This window comes from Trachinotus anak, unplaced genomic scaffold, assembly GCF_046630095.1.
Source record: "Trachinotus anak isolate AG129_WGS33_773 ecotype Australia unplaced genomic scaffold, CSIRO_AGI_Tana_v1 ptg000012l, whole genome shotgun sequence".
NCBI lineage: Eukaryota > Metazoa > Chordata > Actinopteri > Carangiformes > Carangidae > Trachinotus > Trachinotus anak.
The window spans coordinates 25,233,366-25,254,015 of NW_027273863.1; the positions used below are offsets into that span (position 1 = coordinate 25,233,366).

At 38.6% G+C, this 20,650-nt stretch overlaps 1 protein-coding gene and 5 non-coding genes across 8 annotated transcripts in view; 3 read left to right on the forward strand and 3 right to left on the reverse strand.

Moving 5' to 3' along the window:
- The window catches only part of LOC139629746 (double-stranded RNA-specific editase B2-like), a 33,842-nt gene extending 16,365 nt beyond the window's left edge, over positions 1–17,477 (reverse strand). The window contains exon 1 of one of the 3 annotated variants that reach the window (XM_071492546.1): positions 16,999–17,477. In XM_071492546.1, the coding sequence (XP_071348647.1) occupies positions 16,999–17,095 (97 nt within the window). In that variant the 5' untranslated portion in view covers positions 17,096–17,477. The other 2 variants (XM_071492545.1, XM_071492547.1) reach the window with 2 other exon arrangements.
- Positions 3,287–3,368, reverse strand: trnas-uga (transfer RNA serine (anticodon UGA)). Its single transcript has one exon. It is a non-coding gene; the product is annotated as a tRNA-Ser (tRNA).
- Positions 4,148–4,230, reverse strand: trnas-uga (transfer RNA serine (anticodon UGA)). The gene has a single exon. It is a non-coding gene; the product is annotated as a tRNA-Ser (tRNA).
- Positions 6,080–6,161, forward strand: trnas-uga (transfer RNA serine (anticodon UGA)). The gene has a single exon. It is a non-coding gene; the product is annotated as a tRNA-Ser (tRNA).
- trnas-uga (transfer RNA serine (anticodon UGA)) lies at positions 6,423–6,504 on the forward strand. Its single transcript has one exon. It is a non-coding gene; the product is annotated as a tRNA-Ser (tRNA).
- Positions 8,841–8,922, forward strand: trnas-cga (transfer RNA serine (anticodon CGA)). The gene has a single exon. It is a non-coding gene; the product is annotated as a tRNA-Ser (tRNA).
- Positions 17,478–20,650: the final 3,173 nt, after the last annotated feature.

Sequence of the window (20,650 nt, forward strand, 5' to 3'; positions counted from 1 at the left end):
TACCTACACTAAATAAAACAGCTCATCGCTCTGATTTTTGTGTTTCTGAAATGAGCCCAATTACAGTCATGTTTCTGAATGCCTATACAGCACAGTTTTATATTCACTCCCATCCATGGAAGTAATGAAATGGACTGAAGTAAACACATTTATGGCGATAGTGCAAACGTAACGGTTGAGGCCGGGGTGCCCATTAGAGTTCCCACTAAAAGATTGGAACGAAAACAAACAGACATTCAGCTTAGAGCCAGCTGGGGTAATTGAAAGGTGTCTGTGATAAGGACGGAGGTTTTCAGACAGGAAGCATCGAGGGGCTTAAACTGCATGAGGAGCTTTGTCTTATTAACCCGGTCACACAGTTTTTGAATCAAGCACAATCGTTTTTCATTTGATTTCCGCAGATTTAGTGAGAGGTTCAAGGGTTTCATGAAAAGCAGTGTTCTTGGTGTGATTGGTGTTTTTTTTGTTTTTTTTGTTGTTGTTGTCACCAGCTTTCTCCAAATGTGGTGTTACCTACGTTACCAAATACTTGCCAAAGACAAGAACATACACATTTATAATCCTTTTCATTACATATGTGATATTACTAACATTTACTGTGTATTTCTTTTGATTTAACATAAGGATTTTAAAACACTGGTCTGAAAGGAACTTGGGTTAGTTTGACCAGGATAAATGCACAAGAAATATGCTGTCATATTTCCCATCACAGAAATAATAATTATTGTATCTTGGTACTAATCTTGTCATGTTGTTACATCAGATTAGGAGAACATGGCACCTGAGATTATTGCCCTGTGGAGGGGAGATGCATTAGAATCAACCCTTTACCTCTTGCATGAGATACAAAAGGTGATCAGGGACCAGAGACAAACTTCCAGGATTAGAAATGTCAACACGACCATGGTTTCTGAAGCATCACAGCGCCAAATATACTTCTGACATGTTAGTCTTCTTTCAGGGCCTGATGAGGCATCCTAGACACACAATATGACATCTTCCTCTATGACACTACACAAGATACAGCAGCAAATTGTTGTCTGGATGCTTATTTTTGTTCAGGGGATCAGGCCATGATCGGGCTGATGTCTCGTCTGCATCACTCTGTTCTTTTCAGTTTAGAAAGGCAACGTGTCTTCGGCTGTCGTGAGCTTTTTGTGTGCGCGCAGATGCTGTCAAGGAAAAAGGTAACTTCTGTGTTCAGTGAGACTCACAACCACCGGGACAGGACCGGACTTTTTCAAGTCTAAATACAACATCACTGCAATAAATTCACCTCACCATAGCCATACAGGAATACCCTGTCAGCATGACAATATCTGCAGTGCTTGTCTCTTGCAAAGATTTCACTCTGAAAACCTACACGGAGGGGATTTTGAACTAGAAGAGAATCATCCACTCGATTTGGGTACCTATTTTTAAAATCCTGCTAAAAACCCAAAGTATATTCACACATGTTTATGTGCAGATGTTTCCTCTGTGCTCCAGACTCAACAACTTACTGTATTATATTTTCCACATCTTTTGAGTTTGGGATTTGGCTTCAGGAAACTCGAGCACTGTAACTGATCATCTCCTGATCTCTGCTGGCCCCCGAAACCACTGACCCCATTCATCCCCATTTAGATTAATCTGGTGCCCTGCCACCATTTACCAGCTTTTGTTTAGCAGTGCATGTGGGGCAGAATACACACACCTCATACACACATAAACATAGAGAAATATGGGCCAGAGTGGCAATTATATTTTGATATCTACTGTATCTAAAATATTAATGCCTGTCTGCTGAAAGTATAAATATTATGAATCAACATTAAAACAATGCACAGTTTCAAGACACTTCATTATTCATTGTTAAGGCCATAACTATCTGTATATGCTGGTGTACTGGAACTGCAACTGTTTTCTAACATAAGTATTTTGGGTTAAAATAATTAATTTTGATTTTACCTTCAGGCAAACACAAATATATTATACTATTATTCTAAATTTCAATATTACCAAGATTACAAGCAGCACAAAGCTATAAAATACATAAATCATTTGAAATGAGAGAAAAACTGATATAAATTGTAATAAATTTTACTGAAAGTCACTTTTAAACTGAAGAAAAACCATACTGATATTAAATAACTTGTTTTACCTCTAAAATAATAGCTATAAAATGGAATATGCATGTTTTCTGACTTCCTGTTGGATAATTTCACTGTCCGTTTGGCCTGTTTTTACCCATGGTGACTGGCGATTCTGGAGGGCACTGCAATGCAAACTAAAAGTCATTAGAATAATGAAGAGTGCAGACTAAACTGTTCTGCATTAACCTTGCACCTTGCAGTTATATTAGGCGTGTGATGCCATTAAGTGGTGGGTTGATATGAGCGGGAGCTGTGAGATGGGATGTGAATGTAATGATGTGAGTCTGGAGCTTCTGAAGGCAGCGGCAGGTGCACGTTGGAGGTGTTTTAATGACCTGCATCATCGCAGCTAATGGGGCCATTTATTTTAGGACCAAAAAGATAATAACTGTGTTTGTCTTTGGGTTACATCGGCTAAGCCCTCGCACCTTCTCACACTTGCTGTCATTTTTGCTTTTTCCATTCGTCTCTCACTCAATTTCCCCTCACTGGTAGACACACAAATGTGCACACACACATTCTCTCTGTCTCTCAAGTAGCACTTCATTAACTCACACCCATTTATGAATTGCAGTATTACAATCTGCATTTGATTTAACTAGAGGTTACCCAGGTTGCAACATGACAAATTGTTTGCGTAACCTACCTGTAATCTCTCTCACAAGCAAATCTGTAAAATGGGTTTGTGCAGCAATTTAGGGATGAAGTTGCAGCTGTTTTCCAACACAGGTAGGTACATATTTGGGTCTAATATGTGAATATGTGGTTGACAGCATTAGCATCTGACTCATTATGTCATTCATCTGTGATGGATGGAGCCACCTGTAGCTTTAAAAAATATTAAGTCAAAATGAGGGGTGGCTAAAACACCCAAGTCCCTAGAAATAATGCAGAGGATATGACTTAAGTGTTTTCAATCCCTTCAGGCATGCAGCTGGCCACCAATATTGTTTGAGCTTGACATTTGGTTGAATGTAGGTTGTGGTGTTGGACAAGATCAATTTGGTGTTTGGAAGACGTCTTCCAAATAAGCCCTGGGGTCTTCTGTGTGGCCCCAGTGATCTATGGTAGCATGGAGATGTTCCCTGTGGCACAGCAGCTCTACCATCATGGCAAAGCATAACCTTGTTTAAAGGTTATTGGTAAACTTTCGCTGTGAGCAGGGTTTGAACCTGCGCGGGGAGACCCCATTGGATTTCAAGTCCAACGCCTTGACCACTCGGCCATCACAGCTGCAAAGTGAGGGCTATCTGCAGACTACAAGAGACCTACAAAAGACCTTCCGACTACAAACAGTACCCTTACTTGGTAGGTGGGGTGTATGCTGGATGGTGATAGCTGCGTCAGCGAGATGAGTAGCATGACATTATAAAGGTGTGATGGCAATGAACACAACACAACAAACAATGCACCTCCTGGTTCATCCATGGTAGGCTGCTGTTCACTGGCATCATTCCTCCTCCTTCTTAAAAATGGCTCCGTCTCTGTGTTGTTCCATGGGATATTTAAAAATGGCATGTTGTTGCACAGAAGTGATTCTCTGAATGAATGAACTGCAATCCCATTGAATTGGCCAGAGCACCTTTGTAGGTGGTTTGGCTGGTTGTCATTTGATGTTTAATTATTGGGGGTGATGATACCTGATAAATTGCTTGAATGATCAACGATATGGTTCTTGGATGATCAGAGGGATTTGCTTGGCTGTCTGCAGTTTGAACACTTCCAGACTCTGATTTCCCTTGTGCTTGCTGTCAAAAGATACGTTATAAACTGAGATTGTTTTGATGCTACTGAAGCAGTAATTTAGATGTGGCTATAACTATGGTCCTGGGAAAGAGTTGTGACAATATATCTGAACTTGTCTCTTTTCTTTCCGTTTGTAATAGAATTGCACAAAGTGAGGCTTGCTTTTTGCTCAACACTGGCAGAGCCCATCAAAATGTTTAGAGTTTACATTCTTTTTGAGCTTGATCAATTGATACATCTGCACAACAAGCACTGACAGTAGATATCGCTGTGAGCAGGGTTTGAACCTGCGCGGGGGACACCCCATTAGATCTCAAATCAAACGCCTTAACCACTCGGCCATCACAGCTTTCAGGAGAACTCTCTCTGCAGACTGCAAGAACTGGGGTGTAAATCGAGGTGTCTGTGACTTCATGCAGGGGGTGTGACTCCAGTAGTGTTTATTTAGAAGGAGGTGTACTGGCAAGACAACTGTTAAAGTCATGCATCGCTGTGAACAGAACTTGAACCTTTGCGAAGGGAGATACTATAGGACTTCATGTCCAACACCTTAACCAGTCACATCACAGTGGTGTGACATCACCGACTGTGACAATCATCTGGTAAAAAGTAAGAGGAACTGCATGTTTCAGTTTCAACTTGCATTGCTCATTTTACTCTTTTATCTGGTCTAGAAAGGGCATCACTGAGAACAAATAGTAAAAAAAAAAAAAAAAAAAGTTTTGCGAAGTATTGCAGAACAGTCACTTGGAGCCAAAACACTACAATTCTCTGTACGAAGAGAGAATGGATTGAGACAAAAGAGCCGTGCAGAAATGAGAACAGGAAGCTTGCATCACTTGATATTATTACAGTGCTTGTGTTTATCAAACCTTAGAAGCAGAGTTTCTCCATCCAGCCACTGTTAATGAAGCTTATTTAATAGAATAATGAAATTAGGCATGGCAGGGGGGAAGCAAAAAAGCACCCGCTCGCTGTCCAGTGTGTGTGTGTGGTCTGACAGCTGTGGATAATCTCATTTGCTAAGCGTAATTAATGGCAAGCGGGTTTCATTTACTTGTAATGTGGACTGTCTTTCCTCAAGGGCAAAGAAATATGGAAACTTTTAGTCATAATTTCTCTATCGAATGCCTCAGTATTAGTAATGATATTTGTAATCGTGGAAGTTTGGGTTAATATTTCCTCACTGGATAAGATTTCCTAGACCCTTGTTATGTATTACTTAATATCACTTAATATCCTGGTGTTTGTATGAGCCTGAACGCAGAGGTGTTTTATCGTGTAGTAACCCTACTAAAAGGTATTTTTGCAACACAATGAACTTACAGGTATTTCTATAGAAATTAAGGAAATTTGGGTGGCCTACCCTACCCAAGCTTACCCAAGAAAGCAACTGTGCAGGCAGCGTGGATAAGATATTGGAAATCCAATGGGGACCCCCATCATAAATTGAAACCCTGCTCACAGCAACATTTAATATTTTATGCAAACTGTAGAAAAAGCCTTCCTGAAGCTTCTTCAGAATGACATTATACAACAAAGATCTTTGCAGCTTGGCTTTTAAAGCAGTCTTTTAATCGAGTTTGGGTTTTTTGAGTATAAGGTTGCTGTCTTTTTTGTTCATTTTGATTTTTGTGTGCATTTGTAGTACCACTGGCTACACAACTGTTCCCATAATTAGCAGGTAAATTTTATCAGTAGTTAGGCTTTTGAATTCATGCTACAATCACGTATCTACTATGACAATTTACTGTTTTTGGTCATCTTTTCTCTGACACCTCAAAAAACTGCACCTGACTTTGCTTGGAAGTGGACTGACGCCTGCATATTCAAGTGGTCTAGGTTGTTTGATTCTCAGCAGAGTTCAATTGACTGTTTTCACACAAGCCAAAACCAATTAACAAGTTATGTTTGAAAACAAATTAGAGAAAATTATGTCAATCCCAAGAAAGCCAGGTGCGACTGTAATGACTGTCACAGACAACCAGCCGGACTAATGATCGACATTTGACCTCAAAAGATGTTAAAGGTGTGAACGAGCTGTCAGAGGTAAATGCCAGAGACTTTTCACCAGTGAGTCAAACTGCAGAAGCCTTTTGGATGGAAAGAGAGAGATTTATCAGAATATAAAGAAAGTTCAGTTGCCTTTTAACTGGTACCTTTAGATATCAACATCATAGTCATGCTCTTCTTTTGTAGCTGTGATGGCCGAGTGGTCAAGGCGTTGGACTTGAAATCCATTGGGGTCTCCCCGCGCAGGTTCAAGTCCTGCTCACAGCGATTTAAGACACTACACACTCGAAGGGTGTTCTTAAGTCTGTCACTGTTTGAAACTACCCACCTCTTAAAACGTGTTCTTAAGAGGCGGTAAGAAATGCAAGTGGTTTGGTCACTGTTGTGGAAGAAATATTATGCACTTTTTGTGTGGTTGTTCAATACACAACCAAGGAAGCTTGCAAGACGTAGAAATGCCAAATCTCTCTTGGCGTATGTTCATCATTCAATGACTATACGATCTAGTGAAACAATAGGTAAATGTCAGCTGTGATGGCCGAGAGGTTAAGGCGTTGGACTTGAAATCCAATGGGGTTTCCCCGCGCAGGTTCAAACCCTGCTCACAGCGTTGTTGAATGTTCATCTAGATTTGCCCCTTTAGACTGATGTCCACCCTATGATTTGAAGAAAGAGTTTGATGTGTTGTGGGGGTGCTCCTTGCCTAATACCTGTGTTCAAGTTTAAACAGCACTTACTTAGAATACTAAACCCTTGAAAGAACCCAAAATTAAAAACTGCAAGGACTTTTCTGGAGGAACTGATGCCAACAAATAACTTAGCAGTACAGTGGGGTTCAATATGGTTAAGAGATTCTAAAACTCCTGATTGAAATAGTAGCCCAAAAGAATTAAGGCTTAAAACCCAAATCCATATTTTGCAACCTGTAAAACTCTGTGCTTAAATGTTTAACACATTCAGATTCAAGTACTTGGCAAGGCTGTCACATTTTAATTTATAATAAATTTTGTCCCATGGTTAAGTTGCAAGAGTCACAATTATCTATCTAATTGTCTATCTGTGAATGAATCTAATAAAATGCTGAAGCTTGAATATGCAGAGGTTACAGAGAATAGAAGCTTTCATGATCTTCTGTTTCAATAAACACGGCTTAAGATTAGATTTTATTGTACTTTCTGGCTTTCTGAGAAAACATGATGACCAAAGACTGTGATGCATATTGAATGATGGATTGGATTTTCAGAAGATGCTCTTTAAAATCCTGATGATCATTTTGGAGTCAATCTAAAGGACGTAAGGAAAGTCTGTGTAGTGGAGCTGAGACAGCAAATGACCTAATTTCTTGTTGTAAGAAGATGCACTAAAGTAAAAAGTTGAATAAATCAACTGCTTCTCAGCTCACAAAGAATCTGAAGAAAATGTGGTCTACAGTCTTCTAACTCAACATAATAGAGCAAAACCTTCCTTCTGTTTCTTTTTTTCTTTTTATCTTTTTATCTTTCGTCTCTGAGAAAATATGCTCTGATAACACCACACTTGGAGCTTTGATCAGCTCTCTGTAGGTGAGTGGGCGGGCTGAGAGAGCAAACTGCTGACGGCACATTCAAGTGAGTTGATGAACACATAAACATTTGCACATAATGGCTCCTGCTCACAAATATGAACAAACAAACAAATACATGCCCTTACAAGACCCTCACAATTACAGAAGAAAAAGTTTGATTAACACACCAAAGTGAATGAAAATAACAAGACAGTCTGCTTACAAATCACAAACACATGGCACAGTCGTACATACGATTTAAGGCCTGTCTTCCATGGCCTGGATGGGGGATAGGGACAGAAATCATTCTTATGACTACTATTGACTCACTATTGAGCTGCTGCTTCTTCAATTTGCAGAATTTAACAACTTGGAAGACTTTTACTTCCAAACTCCTGGACTGGTGGTGTATTCTATGAGTATCTAGAGTTGATGCTTAAAGTAAGAAGAATCTGCTTGTGGTGGATCAGAAAATGTTTGAACTAAATTACTTCTATTGTGAACCAATCAGTGGCTCTTTACTGTTGCATTATGGTCATAAGTATCTGTGATGGCTGAGTCGTTAAGGTGTTGGATTTGAACTCCAATGGGATCTCCCCACACAGGTTCAAACCCTGCTCACAGCGAAGACTGTGCACTTAGTCTTTGTTTTCTAACAGAGATATTACATAAAAACTGTTACACTATGATGAGATCCTTCAATTTATGTCATATGTGTAATTTTATTCAAACAATGCTCAATCTAAGACTCTAACAAACTAGAGGAGGCTTTTGGATGAGAAGAAAAATCTCTTTAAGAATATAAAGAAACTCCCACACTCATGTGGTTGCCTTTATTTTGCACCTTTAGATGTAGAAATCATAATTGCACTTCTTTTTTGTAGCTGTGATGGCTGAGAGGTTAAGGCGTTGGACTTGAAATCCAATGGGGTCTCCCCGCGCAGGTTCAAAGACTGTGCACTGAGTCTTTGTTTTCTAACAGAGGTATAACATAAAAACTGTTATGCTGTGATGAGATCCTTCAATTTATGTCATATATGTGTAATTTTATTCAAACAATGAAAACATCTGCAATGGCCAAACCAGTAAAGACTGAAGAAAGGTACTAAAAATAGATAGAAAACTCCAACAAGGCAGCTGTGAGGGCCAAGTGGTCAAGGTGTTGGACTTGAAATCCAATGGAGTCTCCCCATGCAGGTTCAAGTCCTTCTCACAGCCATAAACTCTAGGAGGTGTTAAGTCAGAAAGACCAGCTGTCATTTTCAAACTAGACACTGTATGAAAACAACGTAAGGCTTAAAAAGCTAAGATATTGTACTGGAAGTCCGACTTATTTTGGCTCTTTTGTACATGGTAATTGTGATCAGAAACTGATTCCTGATAACCTCTATTAACACTCACAAGCTGTGATGGCCGAGAGGTTAAGGCGTTGGACTCGAAATCCAATGGGGTTTCCCCGCGCAGGTTCAAACCCTGCTCACAGCGATGTGAAACTTTATCACTAATACAGGTTTGAACCCTACTGCTCAGTGATGTGGCTACCTTGTTTACAAGGCCTCATGATCAACACACTAATCATAAATAAAAGTCATAATGAAGACTATCTGGTGAACATAGTTGACCACAAGAGAAAGAATAGTGAGTAGTGCAGAAAATGCTAATGCTTTCATCATGGCAACTTTATTAGATGATAATATGTAAAGAATCTAGTTGTAGTTTGTTTTGCTGCCCCTAAGTGGCCATAAACAAATGATTAATTCATTCATCAATTCCTTGGCTCCACATCACACTTCATAAAAAAACAAACTGACCAGTTTTTGAGATATTTTTGCTGATAAACAAACCAGAGCTTCTCGAAGGTTCTATGTATTTATTCCAGGGCTTTACTTTGTTATTTTGCTTATTTTGTTATGTATTAATGTATTTATTTCGTCCACCTCCTGTGCTTACACTAATGAACAATTCAGAGTTGAGATAATGAGTCAATTGATCAATTAAATTAATTATTCAAAGCAAATATGTGGATGTGTTTGTGGTTCGCATACAGCTCAAAATTCTCCCAGCATCACAGCTGGATGTGTTCAGGTGTTTGTTGTCCTGGTGACCACAGCCAGCAGTGATGCAACGCTGTGCCATTGACCTTATGTGGCCCGTCCATCTTTTTTATTTTGTCCACTTCCAGTTTTAGCTGGAGATATTAAACTAAAGTAAGAAGTCTTTGGCACAACAGTATCTGTTTCTGTGGTGAAAAGTTTCAAGAGCTCTGACACTAACTTATCACCCAAATGATGTTATTAACGTTATTTGCATTCTTCACAAACAACCCATAAACTAGATGACTTCTTTTCTTCTTTGATTCACATGAATTTAAAAAACCTGATATCCCATTGTCATAAACATATTAAAAGGAAAATACCAACACATTCAGTCACTATGACTTTTATAACTGTAACGTACATCGTGAAACTGATCAGATATTTGCTAAAATTTAGGTGCAAGGGAGAGTCAATCAGCACAACGTAAGTTAAAGGTTACACAGTTGGAGAAAATGACGGCAAAAAAAGTTTCATAACAATTATAACTTTATAGGCTCATGTGTTAATCACTTCACACTTGATGTGGTCTGTCTGTGCAAAAATAATCAGTTAATCATGAGCTGGCAAATGTGAGATGAAACTTAGAAAACTGCATTCAACCACATTTACAAGTATGCTCTATTTACATATTTATCTTTTTTTGTAATTGTTGCACCTGAGTGTTTGTTTTTTCACAGCAGATCCATGTCAAACATCATTTTCCTTCCCGCGCAGAGAGAACAGACTACAAAGCCTCTCTCAGTCTAAGTCTAAATTTAGTTCAGTGCAGCATCTCATCAAATCACACTCAAGCAACAAAGCCGGCCAAAGCTAAACGTCTGCTTTCAAATCAACAGGCTGATGATCATTATTTGGAAATGAGTGATGAAATTATTGCCTGAAACATATGGTAATGTGCAATGAAATCGCAATGAGAGATAATAAAGATGACAGCAATAATCTATGGCAGGCTGTTGACTGCTGAAAATGGCCTTGTTTCAACTTTTAATGCCCTCGCCTGCTGCCTTACTGTCACTTTATCAGTTTGAAAGATTGGGTTTCATTTGTCTCTGACTGTGACGCTGTATGTTGTTGTTACCTCCACCAAGGAGGTTATGTTTTCACCTGTGTCTGTTTATTTGTCAGCAGGATTATGCAAAGTGTACTGAGCCAATTTGCACCGAACTTGGTGGAAGGATGGGTGATGGGCCGGAGAAGAACCCATTAAATTTTGGTGCAGATCCGGGTCATTTACTGTGAATTTGAATTTTTTTTCTTTGGAGTCTGGTGTGTTTTGTTTGACGTTCTGGGTAAAGCTGTATGAGTGGTTAAATTTCATCTTACAGTAACCAACGATGTCAGCCTGCCACTCGTGACAGGACGTGGAAGAAGAATTCAGATCATTTCCTTATCTAAAAGTGGCAATACAAGTATGTCACAAGTCTTAGTGTCTATAGTCACGCTAACAGCTCTGACAGCACAGCAGTGCTTTGAGCTGCACGCTAACTTAAACGTTCTAACATGCTCATAATGACATCGCTAACATATAATATTACAATGAAGTTATTACAATTTCCCCCCACGTAGTTTGAGAAAAATTTCACCTGACCCATTTCCTGTCCCTTCACTAACCACAGAGCGATGTCACTATCAGGTAATATTCTCATTCAACAAAAATTTTGCATTTAAACATTTAGTTTTTTACTTTTGCTAGAAATTAAAAGCCAAAACCTATGATGTATGAGTGTTTGCAAATGTGATGTGATGGCAATGTTTGCTCCTGACACAACAGCCTTCACCACTAGAGGCCATTGTCATATAAAGCTATGCTCATGTAGATGGATTCGTAGAACGATTCTGCATACACATGTCCACTTTAATTACTTTGAACAACCACCGGGGCAGCACAGTGGTGCAGTGGTGCATGTTTGTCTTGTTTTCAGGCACTTCCATATTATTTAGTACCAAGGTACACATATCAAGCAACTTAATTAGTTTAATCGTGTCCTTTCCTGTGGTTTTCCTAAATTCCACTTCTCAGTTTGAGTGAAGCTTCTCTGATGGAAGCTGATGAATTAAGTTCTGGTTTGTTTTGCAGATACTATATTTTTACTCTCAACATCATTATTTAGTGTGTGTGTGTGTGTGTGTGTGTGTGTGTGTGTGTGTGTGTGTGTGAGTTTCATACCCATATGGGTTTGTTTAGTATTTGGATCTGTCATTGTGATCGCTCAGGCCAAAACAAATGTAACGAAAGGACCATTAAATAGAATTTACTGCAATTTTCCCAAAAACATCTCTGACTGAAACAGACATAAAAAAGACCCTTAATATCCAAACAGATTATCGTGATGTCTGTTGATTCTGTAACTTTAGAAAAGCAGGTGTTTAAGCAAGTTGTGAAAAGTTAGAACAAAACGGCAACAGCAGAAAACCCAACACAGACACAGTACATTTCTTGCACCACAACATGCATGAGACATAAGGAAAAAATATAGTTCTGCTGATCTCATCCAACTTACTGCAACCTGTAATTTTATGGTTAAGAAACAAAATAACCACAGAGCTAATTAATTATTCTAGGCCAAGTTTAAGTTAGCAGTTGGCTAAGATAAACTAGAAAAATAACTCTTTCTTGCAAAGGTGTCAAATCTGCTGCTGCCATCCTCAGGTCCAAAACACGAGGTCAAGTTATCTTATGTTTGCGAATCAGCTGGCGAAAACTGACTTTAAATATCTTAGAGCTCTGTTGCTGTAATTTAGGCGAACCATCACACCCCTCGCACAAAAACTACGTGGTTAGGTTTAGGAAAAGATGGTGATTTGGGTTCATCATTAGACGATCTTTGTTGTCATGGTAACAGTAATAACAATGAACAGTCATGGATAATAGAAACAACTACTGTCACATGGGAATCGAACACCGCTCTCCTGGGTCATATTCATCCATCCACCCCAACCTCCTCCTGACGTGGACTTTGTCGCTCTATAAACTACGTCACCGCACTTTTCCCTTTGATCCTGTCATCATCACTACGACCACTAGATGTCGCCTAGACATTTAGACATTTAGTCATTTAGCAGATGCTTTTATCCAAAGCGACTTACAGAAAGGGGAACAATCAAGGTTAAGTGCAATAAGTGCTAGTGATGATTCTTTAAGTGTAGATTTGTCCTGTAGTGCTAGGAGAGAAGGTGCTCTCTGAAGAGCTGGGTCTTCAGGAGTCTTTTAAAGGTAGAGAGGGACGCCCCTGCTCTGGTAGGAAGTGGTAGTGCGTTCCACCAACGGGGGACAACGTGAGAGAAGAGTTTGGATTGCCTTGAACGAATGGGTGGCCTAGCAACAAAACCTAACTATGGGTCATAACAACCTGCTGCACAGACAACCTATTTTGTTTTTTTTTTACAGGAAGAGAGTCTCTTTTAGATTCAGTGTGACACTTTCTAGTGTATCACTATGTCTGATGTGCATCACGAACAAATGTCCGTACACCTGCTCAGAAATCTTAGATAGAAGACGCCCCTTATGATTCAAGAACTGGTTTTTCAGTTTCACAGTAATCCAGTGACAGTTGTCTGTACATCCATGGCTACACAGCAAACAGAAATTGATAACAGTTCATACTTTTAATGGCGTTGATTTGCCAAAATGTGTACAATTATAGGCTGAAATCAGGGCTGAATTGGCAGCTACCCTTCAGTGTCAGACTTTGAAAACCTCTGGTATAAATAATCCCAACCCCACTTAGAATAATAATAAATACATCTGCAAACAAGATGAGGAGAAAGGCAGAGACAGAGAAATAGAGTAGGAATTTTATAAGAGGACATGTTCTTTATCATTCTCATTCATCTTTTTTTCTGGTATTTGTGGTTTTAAGTTTAGTTTATAAGATTTGGAAACAAACACTAAAAGGAAAAACTATTGAAATGCTCTGTAGAGGAAGCAGAAAATCAGTTATGTAAACTTTGTACAGCATTTTCAGCCCCAGTGTGGATCAAAACTCAACCCTTGTCAGTGTTAGCAGCAGTTCCCCTCACACTGAGCTTCAGAAGAAATGGGACCCCTAACCCTTGCAGAGTTAGTACCACACTTTACCCACTGAGCATCCCTGCAATTAAGTTAAATGGGCACACAAACCATATTGCTAATGTTTTCATGAAGCCAGAGCCCCAGAGAAGTGTGGAGATTGCCGAATCCATCAGTGAAATTGCACACTGACATGCCCCACTAAGTTTGACTGCACGATGGAGCTCACTTATCCAAAATGCATCCAATATACAGATATGTCCAAACGCGTGATGCGTCATCAGAAATCTACTGACAGACTCATCACAGGCAGCAGCTGTCTGTTCCATGCTGCAGAATCATAATCCTCGCTAAAAGCAGGACAATCAAATAATTTCTCCAACTAGACTTTACAGCCAACAAATGCCAGTTTGTTAATTTGACTGAAAAGCCAGCAGAAGGGGATTTTATAGCAAAATTTATTTTTACTGAAAAACCCACAACAACTTCATCCTGTCATCTGTGCACAGAGAAAAAAAAAACCTTATTAACAGCATAATTTCATTATGTACTCAATAGTCTGTCCAATAATTCCTAACAGGGAGAGAGAATTTGAGTTTTCTGTAACAAAGGAGCTAAAATAAAGTTTCTCACTGTTTTGATCTAGAAAGTTCTTAATTTGAGTTTGTCTCAAAGCATGTGTGTTTCCCTAACGAGCAGCAGCATTCCCATGACTTTATGACAATATGAAATTAAGACGTTGTCATAGAAATGTTGTTATATTTAATGTAGGCAACTAGAAAGAATTAAATTTTCAACCAAATTTTATGTTGAGATGTGTAACTTAGCATTGTGCCACCATTTTTTAATGTAAAGCTTCAGACTCAGGTTGGGTTATTTTCCATTGTGAATTTTCTCTCTTCATTGAATTGTGCCAATTATCTGCATCCATCATCCTGCAGCTCTTGCATCACAATTATTGAACCCTTTCTGCACACAAATACCAGTTCTCCTTTTCACATCTTTTCAAAATGTCTGTATTTATGCCAAGCTACATATTTTTTCCCATCTCCTCTCAGAGATTGTTAGGAGAAGAGCTTATTTAAGTATACTTTCCAGAATGTCAAACTGTTCCTTTATGGTAACTGATGCTGCAGGGTTACATAAAGGACATGATCTCACACTGATGAAGGACTTTTAAGGCTCAGTACGAAATGAAATGGGAAAGTTATTTAGAATATTTTCATGTAAGAGTTGACAGAAAGAACTTGGTAACACCATGTGACTCCTTGCATCTTTTTTCTCTTTGTTTTCTGTGCAAATAATTGAATAGTTCATGGAGGTGGAGTCAAAACTCAGTCAACCAAAGCAAAAGAAAAACATAAACATTGTTGAGTTACTGTTGGATAAATAGGCAGTACATCAGTCACACAACAAGTTTCCCTTCTGTTGTGCACGCACAGAGCTCTATTGTAAACATTTGAGAAACATTTGCCGCCTTCTGTTTCTAAAATGACAGCTGGCATGAAAGTGGCGCCCGTCGTCGGATACAGTGGAAGCATTAGCTAAGTGAGTCCTGGCCCTAAAATAGTGGGATTTGAGGAGCTATGTTGAGTAATGATTTTCTAGAAGAGGTCATTCTGGCGTTGATGCACAAAAAAAAAAAAAGGCCAATGGGTCATTAATGAAAGTGGAATAAGCTTAGCGCACTTTGAATAACCATTGGACTTAATACAAAAGCCATCACGGAGTAATCTGCTGCATTTACTCAGGATTAGCATGTGGAGAACAATGCCAGTTTAATCCTCAAAGGCTGACTTGTTGCCCGGACGACTGTAATTATGATTGCCAGAGCCCGCATCATTACATTTATGCACAGACATGATACATATGAAGCAGAGTAAATAGAGAGTGAAACATACTGTGTTGTGAGCTTCATATAACTCCTGTTCCACCTGTTGAGCCTCTGATCTGCCTGTGTTGGTCTGTTTGAACACAGTGTATGTGAAATATGAAGAAACAAAGTCACACTATCTTGACTTTGTTTCATCCAGAAGCAGAGATTTGAAGGAAGATTGAAGATTTGAGGATAGGATGAACACTGGATTTGGTCATATGTCTATGGGAGCAAAGGAGAGCCACTTGCTTTGTCTTCATATTCTGTAATTCTGTTACCTTGGAGTTAAGTTATTATGTAGTCACTGGTTGTTGTATATCACAATTGTACCACTGCTGCCTGGGGATTCTCCCATTTTCATCCATTGCAGGGGCAGGTATCTGCTATGTCAGCCGCTTTGGCTCAGATTGAAATATCTGACATTCATGGACGTTCATGGTCTCCAGATGATGCATCCTAATGACTTGGATTTTGTGGCTAATCTGAGCCACAGTGAGGTTGATATTTTTGATTCATGGTAAAACTATTGGATGGATTGTTGTGAAATCTTCCCCTCAGGATGACGTGTAATGACTTTGGTTATTTTAACTACACTTCCTGACTTTGCTCTAGGAACATCATCAGGTCAAAATTTCAGTTTGTCCAGTAGTTTGGTTTATGACTAAATACATACAAAAAAATGACAAAGTTCACCAGGGAAGTTTTTTCCTTAAATGAAACAGTGAGAAGATTGAAGGCGTCATATGCTGCACAGAAACTGATCAGGATCCACTAACTTGACTTTATCTGTCCCAATGCTGATGTCAATTCCTAGCATATATTAGATATAATTGTGCCCAATCACCTAATGCGACTCATTGGAGCATTTCCTGAAGTAGCTGGAGATATGCCACTGTTAACCAGGTAAGGATCACTGCTGAATAATCAATAACTAACCTATTCATTGTGTGACAATACTATGGTAAAGGTCTGATTTGGTTTGGTTTAGGCATCAAAACAATTTAGGTTTAGGGAAATATCACAGTTTGGTTTAGGTTAAGTCAATTAATTAGTTAAGGTTAGAGGATGTAAGTCATCATGGTTACAATAATAAAGCAGTTGTCAAGGTTGCGCCTCCAAAACACCATCAAATGTTATAAAGTTACTATAAACAAATTATAAAAATTACTACAAAAGGATCGCAGCAATTTAAACTCGTTTGTGATATAAATACCAGGTAACAACTGTTTGATGACGTGTGGTCCTCCCTGAATGCAGTGTTGAATGAATATCGTTAAGTTGCTTTTAAAATCATCAGCCAAATGAATGTTTTGTGATGTAAAGTAATGTAGTCAAAATCTAATGTCAGAGCAAAACTAAGCCTGTGTAAGAATTTCATAGTTCAATTATTTAAAAAATGCCAAAATAGTTTAAAAAAAAAAAAAAAGGCTTAGAGGATAATTTAATTGATCCCATCTTAAAAAATCAGATATAATAAAATCACTGTAAACCCACCACATTAATATGAGTATTACTGTTGCATTTCCCACGTAAACTTCAGCAAACTAACAACTAACAGACAAGCAATTACTAACCTTTACCTTTACACCTCCTCCTCCTCTTCCTCTTGGACTTTCCTTTCATATCGCAGTCTGACCTCTCCATGTTTCTGCTGCAGGTCCCATGAACCGGTGCCATTCGGGAAAATTATCTTAAATTTTTATTTTTTTATTCTAATAATATTTTTCCAGGAGTAGTTTTGTCCTCTGCTGCTTCTTCTCTTCTGTCTGTCTGACACAAATGCTCAGGGAGGATTCAGAGTGCAGCTCTGCAGCGGGAAGCCCAGTACAGTGACTGACTTCTCCCCCCTGCTGCCGGCTTTAGGAGGCAGGCGGCTGTTACGGCTGTGACATCATGAGGAGGGAAGAGCCCCGGTTGAGGCTGTGATTCAGCATCACTGATAGAAAGTCAGTGAATTTTTGTGGCATCAGCTGGTAGTAAAAGGAGCATGTTTTCAAACCCATGAGCAATAGATTACACTGAATCATGCTGAGATGCTAAATGCTTTTTAAATGCTTAAATCATGTCTGGAGGTTACTGGGGGAAAAGGAGAAACCCTGGTTCTGAGCGGAAAGCTTTAAAGTAGATTCTGTCTCATAAAGCCAAGAATTAGATTTCCATGAAATAAAAGTAACGTACCAAACCCTCTATTATTATTTTTGATTTGGCTGCTGAATCCTACCTGAGTACTTGCATTTTTTGCCAGATGCATCCTAATTGCTTTCTTTCATTGATCAGTCCCTTTGATGAATTATGTAAGTCATCAGTACAGTCATTTGTTAGTTTGTTATCAATTAGTCATCTGGATCGTAATCAGCAGGGCCAAGTTCCAGACCACCAGCCATCAGACTATAACCAAAACTTAGCTGGTCATCAGCAGAGCTAAGCTACATACAGCAGCCACCAGAGTGTGTTTCCTGTGGTGTGTGGAGACGATATTCACATTGTGGATAAATCACTGACTGCCTGCTGCTGTGGATTTAGTTGTTGAGGACCCATCCATGTTGCTGTGGGTTCACATGTCTTCTTATGACATGTCCATACAGGAGTGTACCAGCACAGACGTAGCTTCATTGACATGACAACAATAATTAACAAGTTGACTTTGTGGAACAGTCACAGTTTGTTTAGGTTTAGGCATTTAAAGCCTTAAAGCACACAGCCTGTATTCAGAAACTGAGCCTTAAAACCAGCCGTCAGGACTTCTGGAACTTTGTGATGTCACAACAAAGCAGTCACTGCTCTCAGCCCCGCCCCAAGCCCCGCCCACCTGGACCCACCATGCAATGTTGCAGGATTTGAGTGTTTACCTGGAATTTTTATTCAAAAACCCAGAATTTTTTACCCAGAAAACAGTCGGCCAATCATCAGAGAAGCTCAGATCCTCTTTTCTGATTGGCTCATATACCTGTTGTTACTAGAGCTCCAGAGAGAAGCCTGAGAGAGGAGATGCAAAACTACACTGAGTTGGTTTTTAGTTCTTAAAACCACAAACGTATCAACACTTCAAATTTAACTCCAGAATAGTGTAGAATATGGGACCTTTAAGGTTTAAGGGCTGTCATCCTCTTGGTCACAATCTCACATAGTTTGTCTTTCAGTTTTTCTCTCGACCAGTTTGTATTTATTTGACTTTATTTTTTATATGTTAAATAGATATATGTTCACAGGCTTGCTGCTGGTGTTGACTTATATCTCTTTTTCATATGGTGAATGTTATGTGTATGTGCTAAAAGCAAATGAAAAAAATTAGTTGAAGTTGTCAGAATGGTACAGCTAGTACTTGATATTCTTGATATATTATAAAGCCACAAAATAAATAAATACTCATGAACATTCAGCACTAACCACACGATGATATATGGACCATATGTCTATGTTTTACGTGTAGCAGTTAATACTACTGTAAATAATACTGCAGTAATATGCTACTTGCAGATACATACTTACAGATGTATTGGACATTAAAGCACTGAAATGTAGGTTAGAAAGATCCTGCTGAGTTGTTTCTGCAGCAGCGGGAGACAAACCGAGTTTCTCGCCATGCATCAACACTTTTATCTTCTTTGTCTCTCCTGCCTCGAGTCTGCAGGCTACAAAACAAAACCTATGGAGGATGGAAGAAATTCCTAAATGAAACAAAACATGTGTATCATGTGTGAGTATGTGTACATTTAACATGTCTTAATTAAATGAATTTTGCATTGTGACATGAATTTTCCATGACACAATTAAATCAAACCACAACTAGAAAACAACATGAAAAAGTGCTTTTTGAGATACTCAGTGCTAGAAATGAAACACACACACACACACACACACACACACACACACACACACACATACATGTTAAGGAAATAAAATGTATATTACATGTATCTTAGATCTCTTTTTTTTTCTTTTGTTTTTATTTAGGTCATTGTTGTCACCTTCTTCTACCATGGGCGACTCCGTCAGCGTCAAGTGAGTCATCAAATGAAGCCTGGGGTGGTGGCTTCAGGGTTAAAGCCCAAACAGATAACTTTTGTTGAGAACATTATTCAGTGACACAGCAGTTTTTCCTCATTTCTTTCCTTTTTTTATGCACCCACTCAAAGCTGCAGCTGGATGATTACTCCCCCACAAGATAATATTTCATATAAGAGAAATTAAATAAACAGTTTAATAATGCTTCCTTGTCAGCCAGTACTCCACACAGCAATACTGTACGCTATGAAAGCTGACTAATTTACTAATAATTAAGTTCAGGGAGGTAAATGACTCAAACATAACCAGTTACTGTATGCAATGTGCCGTAAAACTGAGAATGTTCCATTACATAAAGACTGATTGTTGAATTTTCATATACAGTATGAAATATATGAAAATATAAATAAAAACACATATGTAAAAAAATATGTATGAAACCTGTCAGATTATTTAAGTATTTCATATATTGACATACAACTATGTATGTATGTCTAGCCTATACATTTTTCCACAATGGGAAGACAGACATGTTTAAAATTAATACGAAATTAACAAGAAAAACATATATAAGCACATTAAACTTTTATATGTATGTTGTTAAAATATATTTAATTAATATATTTTGATATATAAATTAAATATATTTCATATTTCCGGATGAAGTATATATGTGATAAAAATATATCCCCTTATAAGATGTTGCCATATATGGCAACATCAATCTTGATATTGGGACATATATTGTATGTTACATTTCTGTATGAGTCATCAAAGGACCGTTTAAGTATATTTAATTTTTTCTAAATGTAGAAAAGACGTCAAATCCTCCAGCGAAGAAGAGGCTGGAGGTGTAATTTGACTCTTCCAGAGGAGAACACACCTTAAAAAGACACAATCTTTCTCTGTCTTTTAGAGACACCAGACAAATCCACACCAAAAAATGTAATTTAGCATTCAGAGCTTTAGAAGAATTGTACTAAAATAGAACCAAAACTGTGCTATCCGTAGGCAAGATTAAAAAATATGGGTGTGATTTGCAAGAATAGGAGTCTGTGTTTGCAGCTAGATTGCTGAGTCAGTTTTTTGTTAAATATAATCTGTGTAAAACCTCATATCAATATCCAACGAGCAAATGAGGAGGTAGAACAAACTCTATTGAACATTTCTTCCCAGTCTTCCTCAGTAAAGTCTGATTCAAGCTCTACCTTCCAGGTGAGGTCTCAG